The sequence below is a fragment of the Engystomops pustulosus genome, chromosome 3 (genome assembly GCF_040894005.1).
Source record: "Engystomops pustulosus chromosome 3, aEngPut4.maternal, whole genome shotgun sequence".
NCBI classification, from domain to species: Eukaryota; Metazoa; Chordata; class Amphibia; order Anura; family Leptodactylidae; genus Engystomops; species Engystomops pustulosus.
In genome coordinates, this window is record NC_092413.1 from 158,131,409 (window position 1) to 158,154,615 (window position 23,207).

The following is a 23,207-nucleotide window of genomic DNA, read 5'->3' on the forward strand; positions in this document are numbered from 1 at the left end:
TGTGTAGTGATTGATTCCTTGTCTCCCCCTTCCCCTTTCCCCCCCCCTTCTTTCCCTACCCCCCTTATTTTCCTACCTCTAGATGTTTAGTTAATGTTTGATAAGTTTATATTTGCTTGTTTGAGCTTGAGTCCTACTTGATTATGATCCTTGTCATAGATAAACATGGGGCTGCGACCCGAACATGTGCCTGACTTGTAGGCTTCTCGCTCACTTGCAATAAAGTTTATTGAACCATAAAATGCAATACGTGTCACGGGGCCTCTTGCGATCCATCTTCCGGGTTGCAGGAGATGGGGCACCTGTGCCCCACGCTCCCCCCGGGTTCACTCACCTTTCCAGGTTCCTACTCCTATCCTGCCTGCCCCGCGTGTCCCGGTCTCCTAGGGCACGTGCGTTGGCGCTGGTAGATTTAAAGGGCCAGCGTGCCGCTGATTGGTGCTGGCCATTTCCAGCATATGAATAAAAGCCGGCCTCTCCCAGCGTTCCCCACCGGATCTTTGTGTCTAGTGCCTCAGAGAAAGCTGTTTTATGCGATTCACTGTGTTTCTGAATCCCCGTTGTGACCCCAGTATTGTTATTGACTCTGATCCTGTGCAGCCTGTCCTGACCTTCTGCTACGTCCCTGACTCCGATCCTATGCTGCCTGTCTTGACCTCCTGCTTGTTTCCGAGTAAGAGTTTGCCTTACGATTCTGTACTTCGCCTTGGCCGCCACTGCGGACAAAGTCACGCCTATGGAACGACCTGGTGGTACCACGCCGCTACAAGTCCAACTTGCTTTGCGGTGGGCTCTGGTGAAAACCGGGTACCACTTAACACTCCAGTCCCAGATGTTGACTTACGTCATCTCCTCTGTGTTACAGAGGATCCACTACCTCCGAATCCTGACAATACTTTTGGAAAATATTTGCATTAAACGCAGTCTGCATTACGGACAGGCAGCCTTCGAAACCCTGCCTCTTGCAGGGTGTAATGAGAAAATTATGAGAACATAGGGCCTTCATTAGGCCCTGAGCAGCCTTCGGTTGAAGAAAGCACACATAATCACACTGTACGGTGCCAGCAGAGGCAGGCCAAACACTTTCGCTTGCAACTTATTTTGATTCTGTGTATGCCATGGGATCAGTTCTCCTACAAGGCACCCTGTAGGGCTAGCAGAAAGTAGGGAGTCTGATAGGAGAAGATCCTGAGGTGAATCATCGATGGCCTATTTACTTCCTTTTAGGTTTTTGACCAGTTCATTTGCTAGCGAAGTGTGACAAGAGGTTAAATTGTGGGTACAGTGTGAACTTGTTTTATTCACCCTCCCCTCTGATGTAAAATAAAACCTGATCAAATGTAGCTTTTGAAACCTATTTGTATATTATGCCATTCAAGTTTATTTTGACAGCAGTTGCAGACAAGTTTAAGTCAAAAACGGGATGCAGCTGCAACCTGCATCGAGAACTACTTTACAAAAGTAGTTTCCCGATGGGAGACAAGTTAGGCACTATCCTGCGTATAAGGCCTAACTTGCTGATCAGAGGGGGTATTCCATGATGAGACCCCCACAGATCACGAGAAGGAGGGGTCCGAGGTACATCCGTCGGACCCCTTGGCACTCCATGAGATAAATGGCCACGCTTTACCGTTCTTCTCCATTCATCTCTACGGAGCCGACTATCCGTAAGCTTCATAGAGAAAAGAAACCTACTAAAGTTTAAAAAAAAAGCATTAGAAAAGGTATAATTTAAAAAGTTTTTTGGTGTTTTGTAACCACGTTAAAAAATAAAACGTGAGAAAGCAAAAAGCTCCATCTACTGTTTAGCTGCCATGCAACAGTTGAACTCCTGTCTTCTTCCATTGTATAGGTTCTGATGCCCAGAGGCAGCCAGACCAGCCAATCACATACATGAGGATATCGGAAAACTGCCTGGGGGGCGGGGAGGAGAAGCACTTAAAGGACATCTACTATCTGTTTACCTGGTGGTAGATGTGTATAACTCACCTCCTCATCCTGTCCCTGGTAGTGTGGATCTTCTTTTATTATAATAGAGACTGGCAGCATTTTTGCCAAATAACATTTTCTAAAATATTCAAATCAGCCTGAGGTGCTTGGCAGAGCACCGCCAGGCACCTCCACATTCTCTCATGCATTCAGATCTGTAATTGGAACTATGATGCGTTCAGAGAGCTGGGGACGCTAATCTTGCGCATGTTCTCCTCGCCCGGCAGCACAAGAAAAGCTTGCGCGAGCATTGCAGATAGTCTGTGATGTCACCAGCTGTCTGAACGCTCTGTAGGCAGTGCCAGGAGGCACCGGGGTGTGAATAAATTAGATTTTGGAGGAGAAGAGAAGCTCACTCCAGGCCCAGAAAAATTATTCATGGGTTGTATTTGGTTGTATTTTTAAAACAATTTTAATATAGATACATTTTACCATCTCTATAACATCCAGAATATTCTCGGTTGTGCCATACACATACAAAGCAAAAACAATTGGCAGAGAATAACCAACGATATTCCAGTTTTCACAGCTGATTTGCCTTATTCTGGGATCTGTTTTTCACGTTTTGCACATTTTCCTATGTAGTTTCTGTATCAATTCCTTTAGAAGCTTTTTATAGGATGTCGACAACAAACAGAGTACTCTATGTTTACTTCCTGTGGATAAAAACTGGTCCTGGTCATGTGATATTACACAGGTACACGGCTTGTTAGCATCACAGATCTGATAACTAATTCTCAGGAGCCGTGCACCTGTGTGACATCACATGACCATGTTTTTATCCACAGGAAGTAAACAATGAAGCTCCTGTTGAATGTCGGCAAGTACAGAGCTACAAAACAGTTAGGTAAAAGTATAGAGTACTGTGAAAATTGTATCACTTCATGCCACAAACAATATCAATTATTTGCTAAAATTGAATCCAATCCCTCTAATCATTGTTCACGTGGTCCTTTGAAAGGGCATCAGTAGGTACTAATTCATTAAAAAATATTACAATTAGTACAGTTATGTCCCATCTGTTCAAAAAACAGACATAACACCAGCCTAAATAATCCAAACTGTTGTAAATCTGTCCATATTGAAGGGGTTTTCCAGGACAATGATATTGAATACTTATCCAGTGACATAGGGGACACCCAGCAATCAGCTCCAGCCCTCCGAGGCCGCAATAATAACAGAACAGAGGGCTAAAAGTCATATCCCCCTAATATACTGAAAACATCTGACTGAATCAGCCTAAATATACAATAACAATTAGAACTGTCAATAAGGCATTTTAAGCAGCCTGAAAGGAGAAATTATACAATTTAACTTCCCAGCATCTCTAATGGGTTATTTTTCTGGTTGTTAGAACCTATATAAATAATAGGCATAGCAAACCTCGTAGTCTAAGATTGTATAGAATATATTTTTAGATAAATCTTTTAATAAGCAAAAGTAACAATAAACAGGAATTCAGTTTTAGGTTCTCCCTACAGTCCCCTCAAATTGTTAGATTCCGGGTGGGTAAACTGTTGCTTGACACTTGAGACCTGAAGAGTTGGGATAAAAATAGCGGCCGCAGCAGCGTGATGAACGCCAGACAGCTGAGTCACTTGGACTTGGGAAGTTTAAAAGGCAGCACAGATCTGAAAATTACAATCTGTTCCTGTAATTCCCAGGATAGGCCCAAGTCAGCAACCGGTCAAAGTTTATTAAACCTAGAAAATAGTATAGAGGTTCTTTCTTTACGGCTTTGTAGACGAATACAATATAAAACTTCTGATTTCATATACAGGATAGGTTCCCATTAAACCATTCTTAGCCTTAATGCACATAAACATATACTCTATTTTGGACATGTGCTAGCCAAACTTCAACAGCTAGCATACATTCCCATGTATTTCTATGGGCTCATACACACGGTTGTGGTTTTCACAGTCCTGTTTGTGAGCAGACTGCCGGAGCGGACTTTCTATTGCTACAACAATGGCATACAGAGTCATATAAAAAAGTACAGTATACCCATATCGGCTCTTACTGTTCGGTATTTCAATTTTGTACGACCTATTGTTTGTTAGGAGCCACATGTGTGCACGGTTGGTGTAATAACACACACAATGGGGCACATTTATTAAGGGGCATGCGCCAGTTTTCTGTCGGACTTTGCATGTTCTTTAAGGTGCAAACTGCTTGCACGGGTATTTAAGAAGTGTCCGCGCCACTTCGGTGCATAGTCGGACTGTGATCCGGTGCATAGTCGGACTGTGCCAGATTTATCATGCAAAGTCCCACAGAAGTGTGTCGTAAGCCCTATGTTAAAGGCGCACCAAAAAAAACTTGGTGAGCTCTGTCTGCTGTACGGGGGTTCCAGATTCATGAAGAACGGGTGCCAGAAATCCTAAATCTGGCGCACCCTTCGCTATACACTGGCAAACTGCATTTATTATTTTAGTAAATGTGCCCCAATGTATTATACAGTATGGAAGGTATGGAAAAACATTTGCAATGTAAAGGTTAAGCCTCGCCCTCGAACAACCACTTTTTTACAAACTGACCAATATGTGAGACTATTATTTAACACATTTCTTAGTTAACCCCTTAACGCTCTGCGCCGTAGCTCTACGGCGCAGAGGTATAAGGGATGTATGAAGAGGGCTCACGGGCTGAGTCCTCTTCATACAGAGGTGGGGGTTTTTGCATTTTGCACAAAACCCCCACCGCTAATAACCGCGGTCGGTGCTTGCACCGATCGCGGCTATTAACCCTGTAAACGCCGCCCGCAAAGTCGCGGGCGGCGTTTAAAAGCCGGCGGCGCGCGGGCGCCGCCATCTTTTTTTTGATCGCCACGCCCCCGAACGTCATCGGGGGGCGGCGATCGGTTACCATGGTAGCCTCGGGTCTTCTTTTGACACGAGGCTACATGGTTTATGCAGGTTCGTTACAATGAGCCAGTGGCTCATTGTAATGTATGACCTGCAAAAATGCCATATATTGCAATACTGTAGTATTGCAGTATATGGTAGGAGCGATCTGACCATCTAGAGTTAATGTACCCTAGATCAGTGATGGCGAACCTTTTAGAGACCGAGTGCCCAAACTACAACTATGACCCGCTTATTTATCCCAAAGTGCCAACATAGAAATCTAATTTGTGATTTATACTTCCTCCTCTGTCACAGTTTTCATTGATACCAGCCCCTGAGGACACCAATAAAGCAGAAAATAGTCCCAGGTTGAGCTGTCACTTTAAAATAGCTCTGTGCACAGCAAGTCCTGGGCTCTGTGGGACTGCAGGAAGATACCTGGAGTCATCTCTGGTGATGGCCTGAGTGCCCACAGAAAGAGCTCTGAGTGCCACCTCTGGCACCAGTGCCATAGGTTAGCCATCACTGCCCTAGATGGTCTAAAAAATAGTGAAAAAAAAAAGAAAAAAAAAAAAGTTTAAAAAATAAAAAAAATTAATAAAATATTAAAAGTTCAAATCACCCCCCTTTCCCTAGAACGGATATAAAACATAACAAACAGTAAAAATCACAGACATATTAGGTATCGCCGCGTCCCAAAATGCCCGATCTATCAAAATATAAAAACGGTTACGGCCGGCGGTGACCTCCGAGGCGGGAAATGGCGCCCAAATGTCCGAAATGCGACTTTTACACCTTTTTACATAACATAAAAAATGAAATAAAAAATGATCAAAATGTCGCACAGACCTCAAAATGGTAGCAATGAAAACGTCGCCTCATTTCGCAAAAGATGACCCCTCACACATTTCCGTGCGCCAAAGTATGAAAAAGTTATTAGCGTCAGAAGATGGCAAAAATTTTTTTTTCTTTTTTGTACACATTCGTTTAATTTTTGAAAATGTATTAAAACACAATAAAACCTATATAAATTTGGTATCACCGCGATCGCAACGAACCAAAGAATAAAGTAGGCGTGTTATTTGGAGTTAAGAATGAAAGTCGTAAAAACTGAACCCACAAGAACGTGCGGGTTTTTTTCAATTTTTCCACATTTGGAATTTTTTTTCAGCTTCGCAGTACACGGCATGTTAAAATAAATAACATTACGGGAAAGTAAAATTTGTTACGCACAAAATAAGCCCTCACACAGGTCTGTACACGTAAAAATGAAAAAGTTATGGATTTTTGAAGTTGGAGAGCGAGAAATTAGCCGAAAAACCCTCCGTCCTTAAGGGGTTAAATATATTGTAGCACAACCGACACAAGGAAAGCACAGCTGGGAATGAAGCCTTTCCTCTGCGGTGCCTTACTATAGGTGCAGGGTAAACACTTGCATATTTTGTTAGCCATTTCATTCAATATTTGTAATCCAAAACCCAAAAAAGTCGCCAATGTGGTAGGAGCAAATTCACACTGATTTCAATGCCTTTTCTGCATTAGAACACTATTTGCCACAATGTTGCAGCCAAAGTGTTATTAAACCACAGGAGGCGGCCACACAGAAACAGTGTTTTCACATGTTACAATGCGTTTGGCTGGTTTGAAAGCGTTTTTCTTCATTACTGGAAGTGTAAAAAGCTTTCCCAACATTTTCACAGCTGCTTACACTGCCAGCAATGAAGTAGAACGCTTTCAATCCAGCCAAACGCATGGCAACATGTGAAAACGCATGCATCACAAACTCCACGCGTGACCGCCCCCGGACAAGTCATCATCAGCGTTCTGCCAAGGGATTCACAACAAATATACAGATTACTTGATATTAATTTACCGTTCTAACCCACCCAAAGAAGAAAGGAAACCTAAACATTTCCTAGCATTAGGATCATCAATACATCAATAATCTGGAGGTGTGCTCCTCCGATCACATACAATCATATATGTGGGACAGAGGATCGCGGGTGGTAACTGGTTATCATAAATGCATATAGATGGTGTAGAAATGTATACAGAAAGAAGGGGCCCTGTGATCACAATCATCCATGTATACAGAGTAAATCTCAAGTGATCACATACAGCCATATACATATATACAGAGATCTGGGCTCATATGATCACATACATGTATACAGAGAATATCTAAAGTGATCTCATACAATCATATCTGTATACACAGTGGATCTCGAGTGATCACATACAACCATATAAATATATACAGAGATCGGGGCTCATGTGATCACATACATGTATACAGAGGATATCTAAAGTGATCTCATTCAATCATATTTGTATACACAGTGGATCTCGAGTGATCATGTACAATCATACATGGATCTCTCTTGTGAACACATACATGTATACAGAGGATATCTAAAGTGATCTTATACAATCATAGCTGCATACACAGTGGATCTCGAGTGATCACATACAATCATATCTGTATACACAGTGGATCTCGAGTGATCACATACAATCATATCTGTATACACAGTGGATCTCGAGTGATCATATACAATCATATCTGTATACACAGTGGATCTCGAGTGATCACATACAATCAGACAGGCATACACGGTGGATATCTAAAGTGATCACATACAATCATATCTGTATACAAAGGGGATCCCGAGTGATCATGTACAATCATACATGGATCTCTCTCGTGAACACATACATGTATACAGAGGATATCTAAAGTGATCTTATACAATCATATTTGTATACACAGTGGATCTCGGGTGATCATATACAATCATAGCTGCATAAACAGTGGATCTCGAGTGATCATATACAATCAGACCCGCATACACAGTGGATATCTAAAGTGATCACATACAATCATAGCGGCATAAACAGTGGATCTCGAGTGATCATATACAATCATAGCTGCATACACAGTGGATCTCGAGGGATCACATACAATCATATCTGTATACACAGTGGATATCTAAAGCGATCACATACAATCATGTCTGTATACACAGTGGATATCTAAAGTGATCACATACAATCAAATCTGTATACACAGTGGATCTCGAGTGATCATATACAATCATAGCGGCATAAACAATGGATCTCGAGTGATCATATACAATCAGACCCGCATACACAGTGGATATCTAAAGTGATCACATACAATCATATCTGTATACACAGGAGATATCGAGTGATCACATACAATCATATCTGTATACACAGTGGATATCTAAAGCGATTATATACAATTATGTCTGTATACACAGTGGATCTCGAGTGATCATATACAATCAGACCCGCATTCACAGTGGATATCTAAAGTGATCACATACAATCATATCAACTATATATACAGAGGTATGTCATGTGATCACAATCCTACATATAAACAGAGAGGAGGGCCCATGTGGCCACTTTCTACATATGAAACCTGTCTGATGAGCACACAGCTGATGATCAGCCCCCACCCTAGGATTAGATGGTCGCATGAAGCGAGCGATGTGATCAGGCAGCACGGCTGGAAGGATCCTGTCAGCCTCACGTGCTGTGATCGCTGCGATCTGGCAGAGCACAACACAAGCCATGCGGGAGCGGCGCTGTCACTTACAGGAGAGTCATAGGAGAAGGCGCACTCCGTCTTGTAGACCCTGTCCCCGGACTTGGGCACCCTGATGGTGGGCATGTAAGGCACAAGCAGCTCTCCCAGGTCTGCAGCCATCTTCACATTCCTCGCAGACAATGCTGCAGCCCGTGGCCCGGGCATGGGAGAGCACAGCAGACGCTGCTATTTTAATCCAATAGCAGATCACAGCAGCAGCAGCCCCAAGTCCTGAGTGCTGGGAGGCAGAGGAGGGAGCTGCCTGCCCGGCTATTTATAGAGGCCACCAGGACTTTTATTAGCTCTGGGTGACGGTGGACGTCCATTTGTCTGCTGGGGACACATGTCCTTACCATTAACTGCTTCATAGCCGCAGTGCTAGAGGGAGACGTGCACCACTGCCCCCCAGACTGCCCCCCCCCCCCCCCAGTCTCCAGCAACTCTCAACAACACAAAAGTTGTGACCCATAACTTTTTTGTTCCCTTACCTGTTGCAGAGCAGTATATGTGGATTTTTTAAATTAATTTTTATGTTGGAGAAACAAGTAGATCACAGATAATGTATATTACGTATAATAATCATATTTATATAGGGTAACACTTTTATCACTCATGACCTTTATTTTCCTGTTGTAGATCATCACAATATAATAAAGGATCCATTACATGGCCTCACATTACTACTGTCTATATACAAGCGCCATGTGATCATCCATACATAAGTCGTTACTATTCATACTGTTTAATATTCATCTTCTGTAAATTGTATGTAGAAGATCAGTCACTTAGTGGGGGCTCTACACCTACAAATATAACGCTAGCGCAAATGGGGTGGGGCTTGGGCCGATCGCATATGCGTTTCCCGGGAAACACATGCGATTGATAACCCGATCGCATGAGTTTCTTTGGAAACGCATATGCGATCACTCTGAGCCCCGCCCCCTGTGCGCTAGCAGCACGTTATGAACGCAACGCTAGCAGAACGTGTGAACGCGCCCTCAGTCTGTGCTTTCATGTTTATGTTTCTGGATGCAGATTTTGATTTCCAAACCAGGAGGAGTAACATTTTTCAATTATATTATAATCCACACCTTTTGACTTCAACGCAGCCTTAGGGCGCTGTCTCACGTTGCGTTTGCAAACGCAGACAAAACCACGCCAAAACCAAAACCACGCAGACAAACACCTGCGATCAGTAATGAGGCGCCGGTGTTTTGCATTAAATTAACGCAAAACACCGGCGGCTCTTTCCCGATCGCAGGCTTTTGAAAACACAACCTGGGACAGCGCCCTTAATGGAGGAAGTTTTTGTTAAGTGACCCGTCACCTTAACGAGTTATTTAAGTATAAAGAAGCATACATTGCTACCGTGTTTCCCCGATAGTAAGATGCCACCGATAGTAAGACGTAGTGGGTGTTTTACGGGGATCGGCTAATGTAAGACGTACCCCGAAAGTAAGACATAGAGTGGACGGAGCAGGGAGCTGCAGCCTCTTCATGTCACTGCTGTAGCTCCCGGCCCAATAGAAGACTATGTGACCGGAGCTCAGCTACTCCGTACAGGCTCCGGTCGCATGACTCAAGGCAGAGGAGACGGGCTGCACAGTGTGGACTCTGCTGCATGGAGCTGAGGGAGAAGCTTCCTGCTCTGTGCTGCCTCTGTGTTACTGGAGCAGCTCCTCCCCCGCCTGTGTAGCTGCTAAACTCTGCTACATCAGTCAGACCTGAAGGGGGAGGGGCAGGGGAGCACATGTCAGCCTGGACCAGCCTATACTCAGCCCTGCAGTCAGTGCCCATCAGAAACACTGAAAAGTATGTTTGTTTATGTGTTTTTGTGTAGTGTGTATGTAGGTGTGATGCCTGATCTATATGTGAACACAGTGTATACATGTATAATGTATGAATGTAGTCTGTGTCAGTGTGTTTGCTTGCACAGTACTATAGTTTGTGTTAAGACACCCCCCCCCCCCAGCCTGAACTGTATAATGCCCCTATAACTAACCCCTGCACTGTATAATGCCCCTACTCTGTATAACCAACCCCTGCACTGTATAATGCCCCTACTCTGTATAATCACCCCCTGCACTGTATAATGTCTCTACTCTGTATAACCAACCCCTGCACTGTATAATGTCTCTACTCTGTATAACCCACCCACACTGTATAACCACCCCCCACACTGTATAATTCTTGGCACTTGCTTTTATAAAACTGTTTTGTGGTGAATACCATACTGTTCAGACTGTTAATAAATGTTAATTTTATGTTTAAAACAAGAATTGACTTTTTTTTTTTCAATATAAGACATACCCCGAAAGTAAGACATAGTGGGACTTTTGGGGGTAAAAAGAATGTATGACACTGTCTTACTTTTGGGGAAACACGGTAGGAGCTAACTTCTGTCAAAGTAAACAGACTGTATAGACCTACTAAAAAGTTGTCCACCTACTGGTGGCTGTGGGCAATAGCAGAAGAAATCAAATTCTGCCCTGGCCTTTATCATTAAAGGAAACCTACCACTTGAAGTGGCAGGTTTCAGAAGAAAATACCGAGCACCAGCTCAGGGTGAGCTGGTGCCGGAGCTTATTTTTGTTAGTGTTTTAAACCGCTGTATTGCGGTTTAAAACACTTTTTAAACTTTATAGCCGGCGCAGGGAGGTACACGCTCGGCGCTTACCATGTGCGCGACAGTGCGCGCGGCTACATAGGAAGTGAAGGAGAGCCGCGCGCATGGTAAGCGCCGAGCGCGTACCTCCCTGCGCCGGCTATAAAGTTTAAAAAGTGTTTTAAACCGCAATACAGCGGTTTAAAACACTAACAAAAATAAGCTCCGGCACCAGCTCACCCTGAGCTGGTGCCCGGTATTTCCATCAGAAACCTGCCACTACAAGTGGTAGGTTTCCTTTAATAGACAGTAATACTAGTACTTTACATTTACATTTCAGGTTTCTTTTACAAGGGATTCATAAGGAAAATCTGGTAAAATTACTTTAAATCAGATAAATTAATGTGGAAAATTAAATTGTATGTTCACAAATGCCAGAAGTATCACAGGCAAAATGGGCGAGCTTGAGGCTCTGATATTAGAGGAACATTTAAATGTTGTTGGTGTAACAGAGACATGGCTCGAGGCATCACATGATTGGGGTGTTAATATTCAAGGTTTTACACTCTTTCGGAAAGACAGGGCAAATAGGAGGGGAGGTGGTGTATGTCTGTATGTCAGAAGAGACTTATAAGCGATTGTGAATGAGTCAGTGGTCTCAGAGTGTGAGGAGGCTGAAACTTTATGGGTTGAAATTCAAAGCTAGGAGAGCTTTGAGAAAATTATTTTTGGTGTAATATATAGACACCGTAACATCTCTGAGGAAATAGAGGGTCACCTATATAAACAGATGCAGCGGGCTGCACAGGAGGGGACCGTAGTGATAATGGGAGACTTTAACTTTCCAAATATAAATTGGGGTAAGGGCTCCTCTTCATCTGTGAAGGGGAGGCCTTTTATCAACTTTCTGCAGGATAATTTTATGGTGCAGCCTGTAGAAGATCCATTGGTGGACCTTGGGATTCTAACAATGAGGAGATTGTCCAAAATGTCAGTGTCCGGGAGCCCCATGGGAACAGCGAACATAATATAATTATTTTCCTCTTAAACTGTAAAAGCAGAAACAGGTGGGAAAATCGAAAACTTTGAATTTTAAAAGGGCTAATTTCCAGAAATTCAGGGCTGCACTACAGGATATAGACTGGGATCAGATTCTGTCATGTGATGATACTAATGTTAAATGGGGAATCCCTTCGTTCCATGATTGATCAAACGTCACTCCGACATAGGGAACAATTCTCCCGCTATCTATACGATCACTCAGATAAGTGCGGCCGGTGACTAGCCCGGCTGCTTCATCCGCGCAGCATGACGACCATTATACCTAAAATTCAATCTCCAAATGGCGGATTAACCCACAACCCTGTAGAAATATTAGAAGTGTTCCGTTCGTATTACGCGGATCTGTATGATATAAGGAATCAATGCGCGGATATGGATGAGCGTCAACATGCTGATCGCATAGCCGCGTATATCTCTGAAACTGCTCTGCCCACTTTGTCTGGTGATCGAATCGAGGCTTTGGAACAACCCCTTGAAGAGGGAGAGTTACATCATGTTATTAGGGAAACACCGGCCTGGAAGAGCCCGGGCCCGATGGGTTCACTACAGCTTTCTACAAACTCGTACGGGAATTTCTAACTCCATTCCTAACCAAAGTATTCAACTCCATATCTGACACCACTCCCTTTGCTCCCCAATCATTGACAGCGAACATTAGTGTACTACCAAAGCCTGATAAAGACCTTACAAACCCATATCGTTACTTAACGTTGATGTTAACTTATACTCAAAAATTTTAGCAAATAGATTAGGCCCCTTACTCCCATCCATTATTCATAACGACCAGATGGGGTTCGTCCTCAGCCACGGGCCCGGGACAACCTCAATAAATCCTTGAGCCTGATATCACAGGTCACTGGGGCTTTATGCAGACCGCCCTCAGAGAGCTAGGCATGGGCTTTAACTTCCTGGGGAAAATCGCTGCCCTCTACAGTAGACCTTTCGCCCAGGTACGGATAAACGGTGCCCTGTCCACTTCCTTGCCCATTCATAATGGTACTCGACAAGGATGCCCGTTATCCCCCTTGCTGTATGCCATCGTCAAGGAACATCTGGCTGTGGCAATACAAACATGGCATCAGCTTGGGGGACACTCGCTATATGCTGACGACCTTCTGGTGTATATTTCCCAACCCCATATCACCTTCCCGTCATTATTACAGGAGTTTGACCGTTACGGTCACATGAGCAATTTTAAAATAATTTATACTAAATCCGAAATCCTTAATATTTCATTACCCCAAACAGAGGCATCTCAAATCACAGGACAGTTTCCCTTTCGCTGGCGTTCCGGCTCCATGAAGTATCTAGGATTGCAAATCCCATCTGACCCAGAGCTGGTCTACTCCCTTAATTATACACCCCTGCTTGAACGCACCCTGACTGATCTTGCCTCTTATGAAAAAAAAAGATTGTCCTGGTTTGGGCGGATCAACGTCCTTAAAATGGACGTCTTACCGCACTCCTTATATCTCTTTCAGGGCGCTCCTTTAATACCCCCGTCTTCTTTTTTCAAGCGACTCCGATCTGCAATGCTACGTTTTGTTTGGGGTTCTTCTAGACCCAGGGTGGGGTGGCAGATTTTGACGCGCCCTATAACAGCCGGTAGAGCTGGCCTTCCGGATTTACAAGTGTACTGGGAAACAGTACTCCAGCGCTTTTTAGATTGGTCCTTTCACTCCAACTCCAAACAGTTGGTCACTCTAGAGCAACTCTCATCCGCACTTCCATTGAAAATTTTCGGTACCCGGTGATGTATCACAGCACTTGAGAAGACATGCTCATCTTGCTCGTGCTGCAATAACATTATGGCAGAGGCTGCTCCACAGGGGTCTTCTCTCTCGCAGTTCCGGCCCACTTACCCCTCTGTTTGGCAATCCACAGTTCCCCCCAGGACGCAGGGACTCCTTCCTCATTTGGCGGTCATCTGATGGCCCACGCTTTCATACAATCTTATCCAGTGGTGCTTTTCCTTCATATACTGATCTATGTACTCAATTCCCGGACAACCACATTTCATGGTTGGAACACTCTCAGCTGCAGTCGTACATACATGCCCAGACAGACCAACTAGCATTTACGTCCTCCCTCACCGCATTTGAGGAATTGTGTACTTCCCCCTCCCGCCGGTACATGTAATCTCCCAGACCTATGCGATCTTACAAGAAGAATTACACCCTGTGGACCCCGGTTATGTTGACAAATGGCAACAGGACTTAGACACAGAATTCAGCAAGACAAGCAGAAAATGTATGTCTTCACTCATAAGCTCTCTTCGGCATGTGCCGCTCAAGAGAAAAATTATAAAATATTAACAAGTTGGTTCCGGGTTCCAGCAATTTTACACACATTCTACCCTACTGTCCCTGACATCTGCTGGAGATGTAGCGAACCTGGTGGGACCATGCTACACGTGTGATGGGACTGTGCAGGCATTAAACCCTTCTGGGACAAAGTGTTCACTACGTATAGTGTTGTCTCGGGACACTCTGTTTCCCCCTCAGTAAAAGTAGGTCTCCTCTCCATTCTCCCAGGCACAATCGGGACGCAGAAGAAGGACATATTGCACTTCTTTCTCACAGCCGCCCGGGCGGTCATTCCTCGACATTGGAAATCTCCCGTCACTCTTCCTTTCACAGAATGGGTCCACGAGCTCTCCAATCTTTGTCGCATGGAGGAACTCAATGCTGAAGTGAACGGGTCCATGAAAAAATTCACATGCATATGGCAGCCTTGGTTCCTATTCAAACACACCCCGGCCTATACCCAGTTATTCACTGATTAGACGTATTGTGCCCCCCTCTCCCCTGGTGTTTCCTTTTCCCATGCATTCAGCCCCCCCCCCCCACCACCACCTTTTTTTTTTCTCTTCTCTCTCCTCTCCTCAGCAGCTCTCTCTTTCCTCATAAATTTCTTATACCTCTTATGTCCCCTTTCTTTTTTCTCTTTTCCTTCACTTTTCACTAAGTGTTCATGTTATTCTATTCACTATAGAGTCCAATAGGGTGACCGCAGGGTCACCTACCTGGTTACACCTGTTAAAATAAATCCAATGTTTCGTTTTTGTTGCTTGTTTCTTCTTTTACCATTATGTAACAGTTCACATACCCTTATATCTGTTCATGCACTAATCGTCTCATATATGTCTCATATTGCTGATGCCCACAAACTTAGGAGGGTGGTGTATCCACTTTACCAGACGGACATCTCTTTTCAACTGCTCTGTTCAGGTCCTGTGTGACCTACATTGATCTGTGTTCTCTACATGTAATTGTTTTGATCCCGTGCATTGTTGTATGTGAACCTCACTACTACTTGAATAAACTATATATCTGAATTACTAATGTTAAATGGGAGAAATTTAAATCTATCCTGGGTCATTATATGTCTAAATTTATTCCAATAGGTAACAAGTATAGACGGGCTAGATTATACCCCGCCTGGATTACAGCTTCAGTTAAAAGTCCAATTAATGAGAAAAAGAGGGCTTTCAAAAAATATAAATCTGACGGGTCACCTGAGGCTTTCAATACTTACAAAAAACTTACCAAAATCTGTAAAAAGGAAATCAGATCAGCCAAAATACAAAATGAAAGACAGGTGGCTAAAGATAGCAAAACAAATCCCAAGAAATTTTTTAAGTATGTCAATGCAAAAAAAATGCCAGTGCGGATCATGCATCCTGTAATATACTAGACTGGCTGAATGTAGACATGATCCAATCTAAACTCAATAAAATCAATGTGTACAGAACTCAGTTCTGTTATTGCTGTACCGCTGTCTTAAATCTTCAGGGATTCCGTAATGTCTGGTGTGGTGCCAAGTGACTGGCGCAAGGCAAATGTGGTGCCAATATATAAAAAGGGCTCTAGAACTTCGCCAGGCAACTACAGGCCTGCAAGCTTAACTTCCATTGTGGGGAAAATATTGGAAGGGTTAGTAAAAGACTATATACTGGAGTATGTGACATCACGTAGTATAATAAGTGACAGCCAGCATGGGTTTACTAAGAATAGAAGTTGTCAAACTAACCTTATCTGCTTCTATGAAGAGGTGAGCAGATGCCTGGATGGAGGAGCTGCTGTGGATATTGTGTTTTTGGACTTTGCTAACGCATTTGACACTGTACCTCATAGAAGCCTGATGGGTAAAATTAGGGCTATTGGTTTGGCAGGAATCATTTGCAATTGGATTGAGAACTGTCTGAAGGATCGTATCCAGAGAGTTGTGGTCAATGATTCCTACTCGGAATGGTCACAAGTTATGAGTGATGTACACCAGGGTTCTGTGCTTGGCCCACTATTATTTAATATATTTATTAATGATATAGAGGTAGGAATTAATAGCACTGTGTCTATTTTTGCAGATGACACCAAGCTTTGTAGTGTAATACAGTCTATGGAAGATGTTCATAGGCTGCAGGGTGACTTTGACAAACTGAATGTTTGGTCATCCACTTGGCAAATGAGGTTTAATATGGATAAATGTAAGGTTATGCACCTGGGGGCCAATAATCCAAAGGCAAAATATGTCCTTGGGGGAGTAAATCTGGGAGAGTCCCTTGTTGAGAAGGACCTGGGTGTACTAGTAGATCATAAATTGAATAACAGCATGCAATGTCAATCAGCTGCCTCTAAAGCCAGTAGGATCTTGTCATGTATCAAAAGTGGTATGGACTCTCGGGATAAGGATGTAATATTACCACTGTAATTGGTTTGGTCTCACCTGGAATATGCTGTCCAGTTCTGGGCACCGGTCCATAAAAAGGATGCCCTGGAGCTGGAGAGGGTTCAACGTAGAGCCACAAAAATGATAAGGGGTATGGAGGGTCTCAGTTATGAGGAAAGATTAAAACAACTAGATTTATTCAGTTTGGAAAAGAGACGATTACGAGGTGACATGATTAATTTATTTAAATATATGAATGGTCCATACAAAAAATATGGTGGAAAGTTGTTTCAGCTTAAATCAAATCAAAAGACGAGAGGGCACTGTCTCCGTTTGGAGAAATCAAGGTTTAATCACCAGATGCGACAGGGATTCTTTACTATGAGAACTGTCAATCTGTGGAATAGCCTGCCTCTGGCTCTGGTCTAGATGCCTTTTTACACCTAAATAACATTGATGGCTATGTTATATAGAAATGTTTCCCCTAAATCCCTTCCTCATCGAATCCCTTCCCTTCCTTGGTTGAACTTAATGGACAGGTGTCTTTTTTCAACTGTATAAACTATCAAAATCAGCAGGGGTGTCTTCAGATTCCAAATTTTGAAATGCAAATGAACTGCTGCAAAACTATCAGATTATCAGGTGCTTTTAGTTGCTACAATTACCTACTAGCATGAGTAGGCTGCAGAGTGGCACAATGACAAATTCTGGAGCCGTCAGCAAAATGGTAGGCCACAGTGTGGCACAATGAAAGAGTGCAGAGGTGGCAGCAGCAGTATGAGGCCAGAGATTGGCACAATGACAAATTCTGGTGCTGGCAGCAACATGGTAGGCCACAGTGTGGCACAATGAAAGAGTGCAGAGGTGGCAGCAGCAGTATGAGGCCAGAGAGTGGCACAATGACAAATTCTGGTGCTGGCAGCAACATGGTAGGCCACAGTGTGGCACAATGACAGAGTGGACTTGGCACTATGTTAAATCCACTCTGTGCCAAATCTGCTATGTGGATTTGAAACAGATTTCTTGATATCTACTTTAGCAACAAAAAAGAATTGAAATTTGGGGAATACAGAACCACAAAAACTGACACCCTGAACTTTGAGAAAATATCACTGGAGCAACTATGTTGATTTGACATGGATTTCTTAATATGAACTTTAGCAACAAAAAAGAATTGAAATTTGGGGTATACAGATCCCCCAAAAGGGACACCCTGGACTTTGAGAAAAAATCACTCCATCAGCTACTGAGTACAAGCAGCTATACGTGAGAGACAGCACATGCAGTGTGAAATGACGGGATTGCAAATGGCCGTCTGTTTTTATAGGGCTGTGACATCACATAAGCCTGCCGGTTGCTGATTGGCTTCCATGTCTGCACATGTGATCGAGGGTGTTTCTTTCTTCTTCCCAGAGTTCTCTGCCCCATGTAAAACATTGTGCTCACTGCCATTTTGCTTATAAAGGGGAAAAAAAGAAATTAGTTCCCACAAATCGTGCTGAACCTAAGTTTTCCTGAAACTCTAATAGAATTCCACTTCGTTAGAGTCGATTCGCCCATCTCTAATTGTGAGCCCTCATGTGCAGGCTCCTCCTTCCACCTGTCTCCTGATCACTGTAGTCTTGTATTTTTTATTTGCATTTGTTTTTGTCTTAATGTAATTTATGTGAAGCTCTTACTGATTGTACAGCTCCATGGAATTAATGGTGCTCTATAAATAAATAAATAATAATAGTAGTAGTAAAGTAATTACTGTATATACTCGAGTATAAGCCGACCTGAGTGTAAGCCGAGACCCCTAATTTTACCACTAAAAACCGTGAAAACCTATTTACTCGAGTATAAGCCGAGGGTGGGAAATGCATTGGTCACAGTCTCCCAGTAGTATACAGCCAGCCAGCCCCAAGTAGTATACAGCCAGCCTCCTGTAGTATACAGCCAGCCAGCCCCCTGTAGTATACAGCCAGCCAGACCCCATAGTATACAGCCAGCCCCCAGTAGTATACAGCCAGCCCCAAGTAGTATACATCCAGTCAGCCCCAAGTAGTATACAGCCAGCCAGCCCCCTGTAGTATACAGCCAGCCAGACCCCATAGTATACAGCCAGCCCCCAGTAGTATACAGCCAGTCAGCCCCAAGTAGTATACAGCCAGTCAGCCCCAAGTAGTATACAGCCAGCCAGCCCCAAGTAGTATACAGCCAGCCTCATGTACTATACAGCCAGCCCTTATTAGTATACAGCCAGCCCCCAGTAGTATACAGCCAGCCAGCCTTAAGTAGGATACAGCCAGCCCAAGTAGTATACAGCCAGCCCCGAGAAGTATACAGCCAGCCAAAGTAGTATACAGCCTGCCCCATTCCAAACACATTCCAAAAAACAAACTTACATACTCGCCACCCAGCGTCACAATGCTCGCCGCGGCTCCTGGCGGCTCTTCTTCAGTCTTCCTTCTGCTGTATTAGCCGACAGAGACGCGTCCACGTGATCTGCCGGCGCACACTATGACGTCATCAGCGGCATCACATATGCATGCAAACGGATGCAATCGGTAATCAGCGCCCGGTGTCTTGTATTGTGTAAATGCACCTGCTCTAACAGTCCTGCGGGGTCTACATACCTGGCGAGGGAAGGGGCTCCCTCCCTCTCCTATAGGCACCCCGCAACGCCATCTGCGGGATGCTGTCTGCATTGCTGGACAGCCGCGGACCTAAAGGCTGGGCCGAGTAGTCTGGTTGTCAGCCTAGGCAAGGGCAAAAGCTGACATTCCTAATGCACTGTAATACATGGTAATTGCATTAGTCTCAACAATTGTTCATGCAGCATTACAGTAAAAATAAAAAAAGTTTAAAAAACACAAAAAAATTAATTAAAAATACAAATAAAATTCAATAAAATGTCCCAAAACCCCCAACACACATAAAACAAAATATCATTAAAAAAGTAAAAAAAAAACACAACATATAATCTAAGATAGCGTTCCAAAATTCCCAATCCATAAAAAAATAAACAGTTATTCCCGGCTGTAAACCTTGTAACGGAAAAACGCACCCAAATGTCGTAATCACCACTTTTTTCCATTTTGCAACACATAACAGTTAAATGAAAAGGTGATCAAAAGGTCGCTCTGCCCCCAAAATGGTAGCAATGAACAGCTTATCCCGGGGAAAAAATGACACCCTACACAGCACTGTACACCCAAGTATGAAAAAGTTATTGGAATATGGCAAAATGAAAAAACTATTTTCGTATAAAAGGTTTTCATTTTTTTAAATCTTTTAACACCTAATAAATCCTATATAATTGGTATCCCTGTGATAAAAAATGGCGCAAATGCAGTTTCCTCATTTTGAATCTTATTTCCACTTCCCAGTACATGGCATGGGATATAAAATACTGTCAATAGGAAGTACAATTTGTTACGCAGAAAACAAGCATTATATAGCTATATACATTAAAAACTAAAAGTTATGAATTTTTTAAACTGGGCAGCGACAAACAGAAAAAAAAAACGAAAAAGGCACATCAGTGGCAAGGGATTAAGGGATAAGGCTTTTGTCGCATCCACACATGCGATTTCGGTTGCGTTTCGAAACGAAATTTCACCCGTGATCACATGTTGAGGTAAGTTTTCAGCATGTTACAGTAACTAAATGCCAAGGAAATGCAATCTTACCTCAACATGTGATGGAAGGTGGAGCCTTTGGATTGCAACAGAAACACCTCAAGTGAATGTTGCCTCAGGGGCTCTGCAAATGCCTGCCTTGCAAATATTTGATGGTGCTCCTTCCCTTCTGTGCCCCACCATGTGCACACACAGCAGGCTACATCCAGATGTGGGGTGTCCTCTTTTATTCAGTTTAAGTGGGTAAAGTTTAGGGGTGATTGAATGTATTTATGATGAAATAAGTAAAAACGCCTGTAAAATACTTGGAGAGGACCTGTCAGCCTGTATAAGCCCGCTAGGAGCTGCTTACTAAAGTAAGCAGGGCCTAGCGCTACCCCAGATGTAGCAATGTTAAACTGCTAGCTTTATCAGAACCCTTACAGCGGTCCGGCGTTTTCATGAGGGGGGGCGGTACGAGGAGGCCGTGACTGCCGCTTGAAGCCAGGCAGTCACCGCCGGCCTAAGGCATGGGAGGGACGTTCCGGGGAAGAAGAAGAGGAGAGGGGAACACCTCTGACCGCCCCCTCATGAATACTCTGGATCATCTCACAAGCCATGAAGCCAGGTTTCCCAGCATATCCGCTGACTGTTCCATCTCCATAAATGTTTTCAAGTGCCAGAATGAAGTTTGCAATCTTTATATGGCCCGTTTCAGTCACCAAGATGTTGGATGGCCTGAGGTCTATGTAAAAGAATAAAAAATAAAGTCAGCAATTATCGTACACATAATTCTTATCGCAATACTTAATGGAGTACAATACGCCGGACAAATCCAAGCTGTGGTTTCAGTGTCATAAAAATTGACTTTGATATTGATCTTTAAAGGAAATCTACCACCAGATTTACTACAGATTTCACCAAAGTAATGCTTGTTAGTTTAGGGGTTAACTGTAACAGTTTTTCTTATATTGTGTAACGTCCGTTTTACCGCAAAAATTTTTATATTAATATGCTAATGAGACGGAGGCGCTCAGGCCTATGTCAGACGAGCGCCTCCTGCATCTGTCCGCTGATAAATTATGCAGTACCCCTTCATAAAAATTCACTGAACCTCCAGCAAGCTGCAGATGGCCTCCAGCCGGCTGTGCAAGGTATAGATCGACCAGACTGACCTAAGTGCTGGGCATGGGACTCCATGCTTCGTGGTTATTTATTATAAAAGGAGTCTGTTCTTACCTGCTGTTAGAATTACAATTTGACGCTGCCAAGGGACTCCATGCATCATTTCTCACTATGAATCTAGGATTCCCGACACTGGCACCGTAGTCAGTCTGTGAAATACACCAAGCTCCAGTATAGCTATTATGAACTATTACCAATAGAGATTACTATTGGATAACTCTGTAGACCCAGATATGATTGGTTTTCATGTACTTTATGTGGGTAAGGATGATGCACTGGACTCTGACTATACAGTACCTCGGAGAGTCTATTACTTGTCACATTCACTGTTCTGTTACAAGTCTGAGATCACTACAAGATTACCACGAGGCTTATTTGCCAACTCCGTCATTGATGCAGCACTGAATTCCTTCTGTGTGTAGTGCATCTCAGTTACATCTCATATTCTTCTATACTTATACTTCTAGAACCAATTGTTTGTCTCAGATATGTCTAGGCTTGAAGCAAGGCTGGAAGCTTAAAAGAGAGATTTACCTTGGGGCGTAATGGCGAACCTGACTTCAGACCCTCATAATTTGCAGGTCAGTGGATTTGGCTAAATTCAATGTGGTTCTATGACAATTAATGGGCAGTGCCCACAGTTACATGAAAACCTGTCAATCACACCTGGGTCCGCAGAATTAACCAACAGTGACCTCTAGTGGTGACAGTCCATAACAGTATATATACTGTATATATATTGACTTTTCATATATGTATGAAACTGCATTGATGGAAAATAGTTTTTTACAGGTTTAGCTTGGGGATTTTGCTTGGCCTGTGCTTCATTATCAGGGTCATAGTTGGTGAGCATAACCATCCTATTAATAAGTTGTCTTCCTTTAATATTTGCTTTGCTTTGATACCTGTGGAGATTTGTCGAAAAAATAAAATCTCTTTTTGTATACTCTGTTCAGCTCTTTAAAGTATAATTTTATGTGTGAGGATATGTTACTATTTTATATAGATCATACAACCTTTTGATCACTTTTTTTTTTAATTTTTATGTTAGGCAAAATGTTTAGGATATTTGGACGTTAGAGGTGCAGCATAGCCGAAGAGGACAGATGTAGCAGAGACAAAGTGGACAGGTGAGGCAGGGGCAAGGTGGACAGGTGTAGCAGAACAGAGGTGGACAGGTGAAGCAGCGGCAAAGTGGACAGGTCTAGCAGAATGGAGGTGGACAGGTGTTGCAGAGCTGATGTGTCAACCTAAGCCAGAGGTGGCACTCAGAGCCCTCTTTTGGGCACCCAGCACAAAGGTCAACATTCAGGACTCAAGACGTGAATCAAGGAGGTGTGGACAGAGCTTGATTATCATTGTAGCCTCTTCTCCGGACCCATAATTCATCCTGTTAAGAGGACTTTAGAGGGAAACTACAATAACAATCCAAATTTCTCCTTCTTTCTCTTGTATTGGTGTAATCAGAGCGCCAATAATTTTGAAACCTGTGAATTACTTTAAATTGGCATTTGGCACTTTGTGAGAATATCTTTTTTTTTTTTTGCTTGTAGTTTTGGCACTCAGTGCCTAAAAGGTTCGCCATCACTGACCTAAGCTCTGCTACATCTGTCCACATTAGAAAGGTGTGT

At 43.3% G+C, this 23,207-nt stretch overlaps 1 protein-coding gene across 1 annotated transcript in view; it reads right to left on the reverse strand.

Moving 5' to 3' along the window:
• The window catches only part of USP13 (ubiquitin specific peptidase 13), a 74,529-nt gene extending 65,819 nt beyond the window's left edge, over positions 1-8,710 (reverse strand). The window contains exon 1 of the mRNA XM_072142743.1: positions 8,464-8,710. Coding sequence (XP_071998844.1) covers positions 8,464-8,619 — 156 coding nt within the window. The 5' untranslated portion in view covers positions 8,620-8,710. The remainder of the gene's footprint in view (positions 1-8,463) is intronic.
• Positions 8,711-23,207: the final 14,497 nt, after the last annotated feature.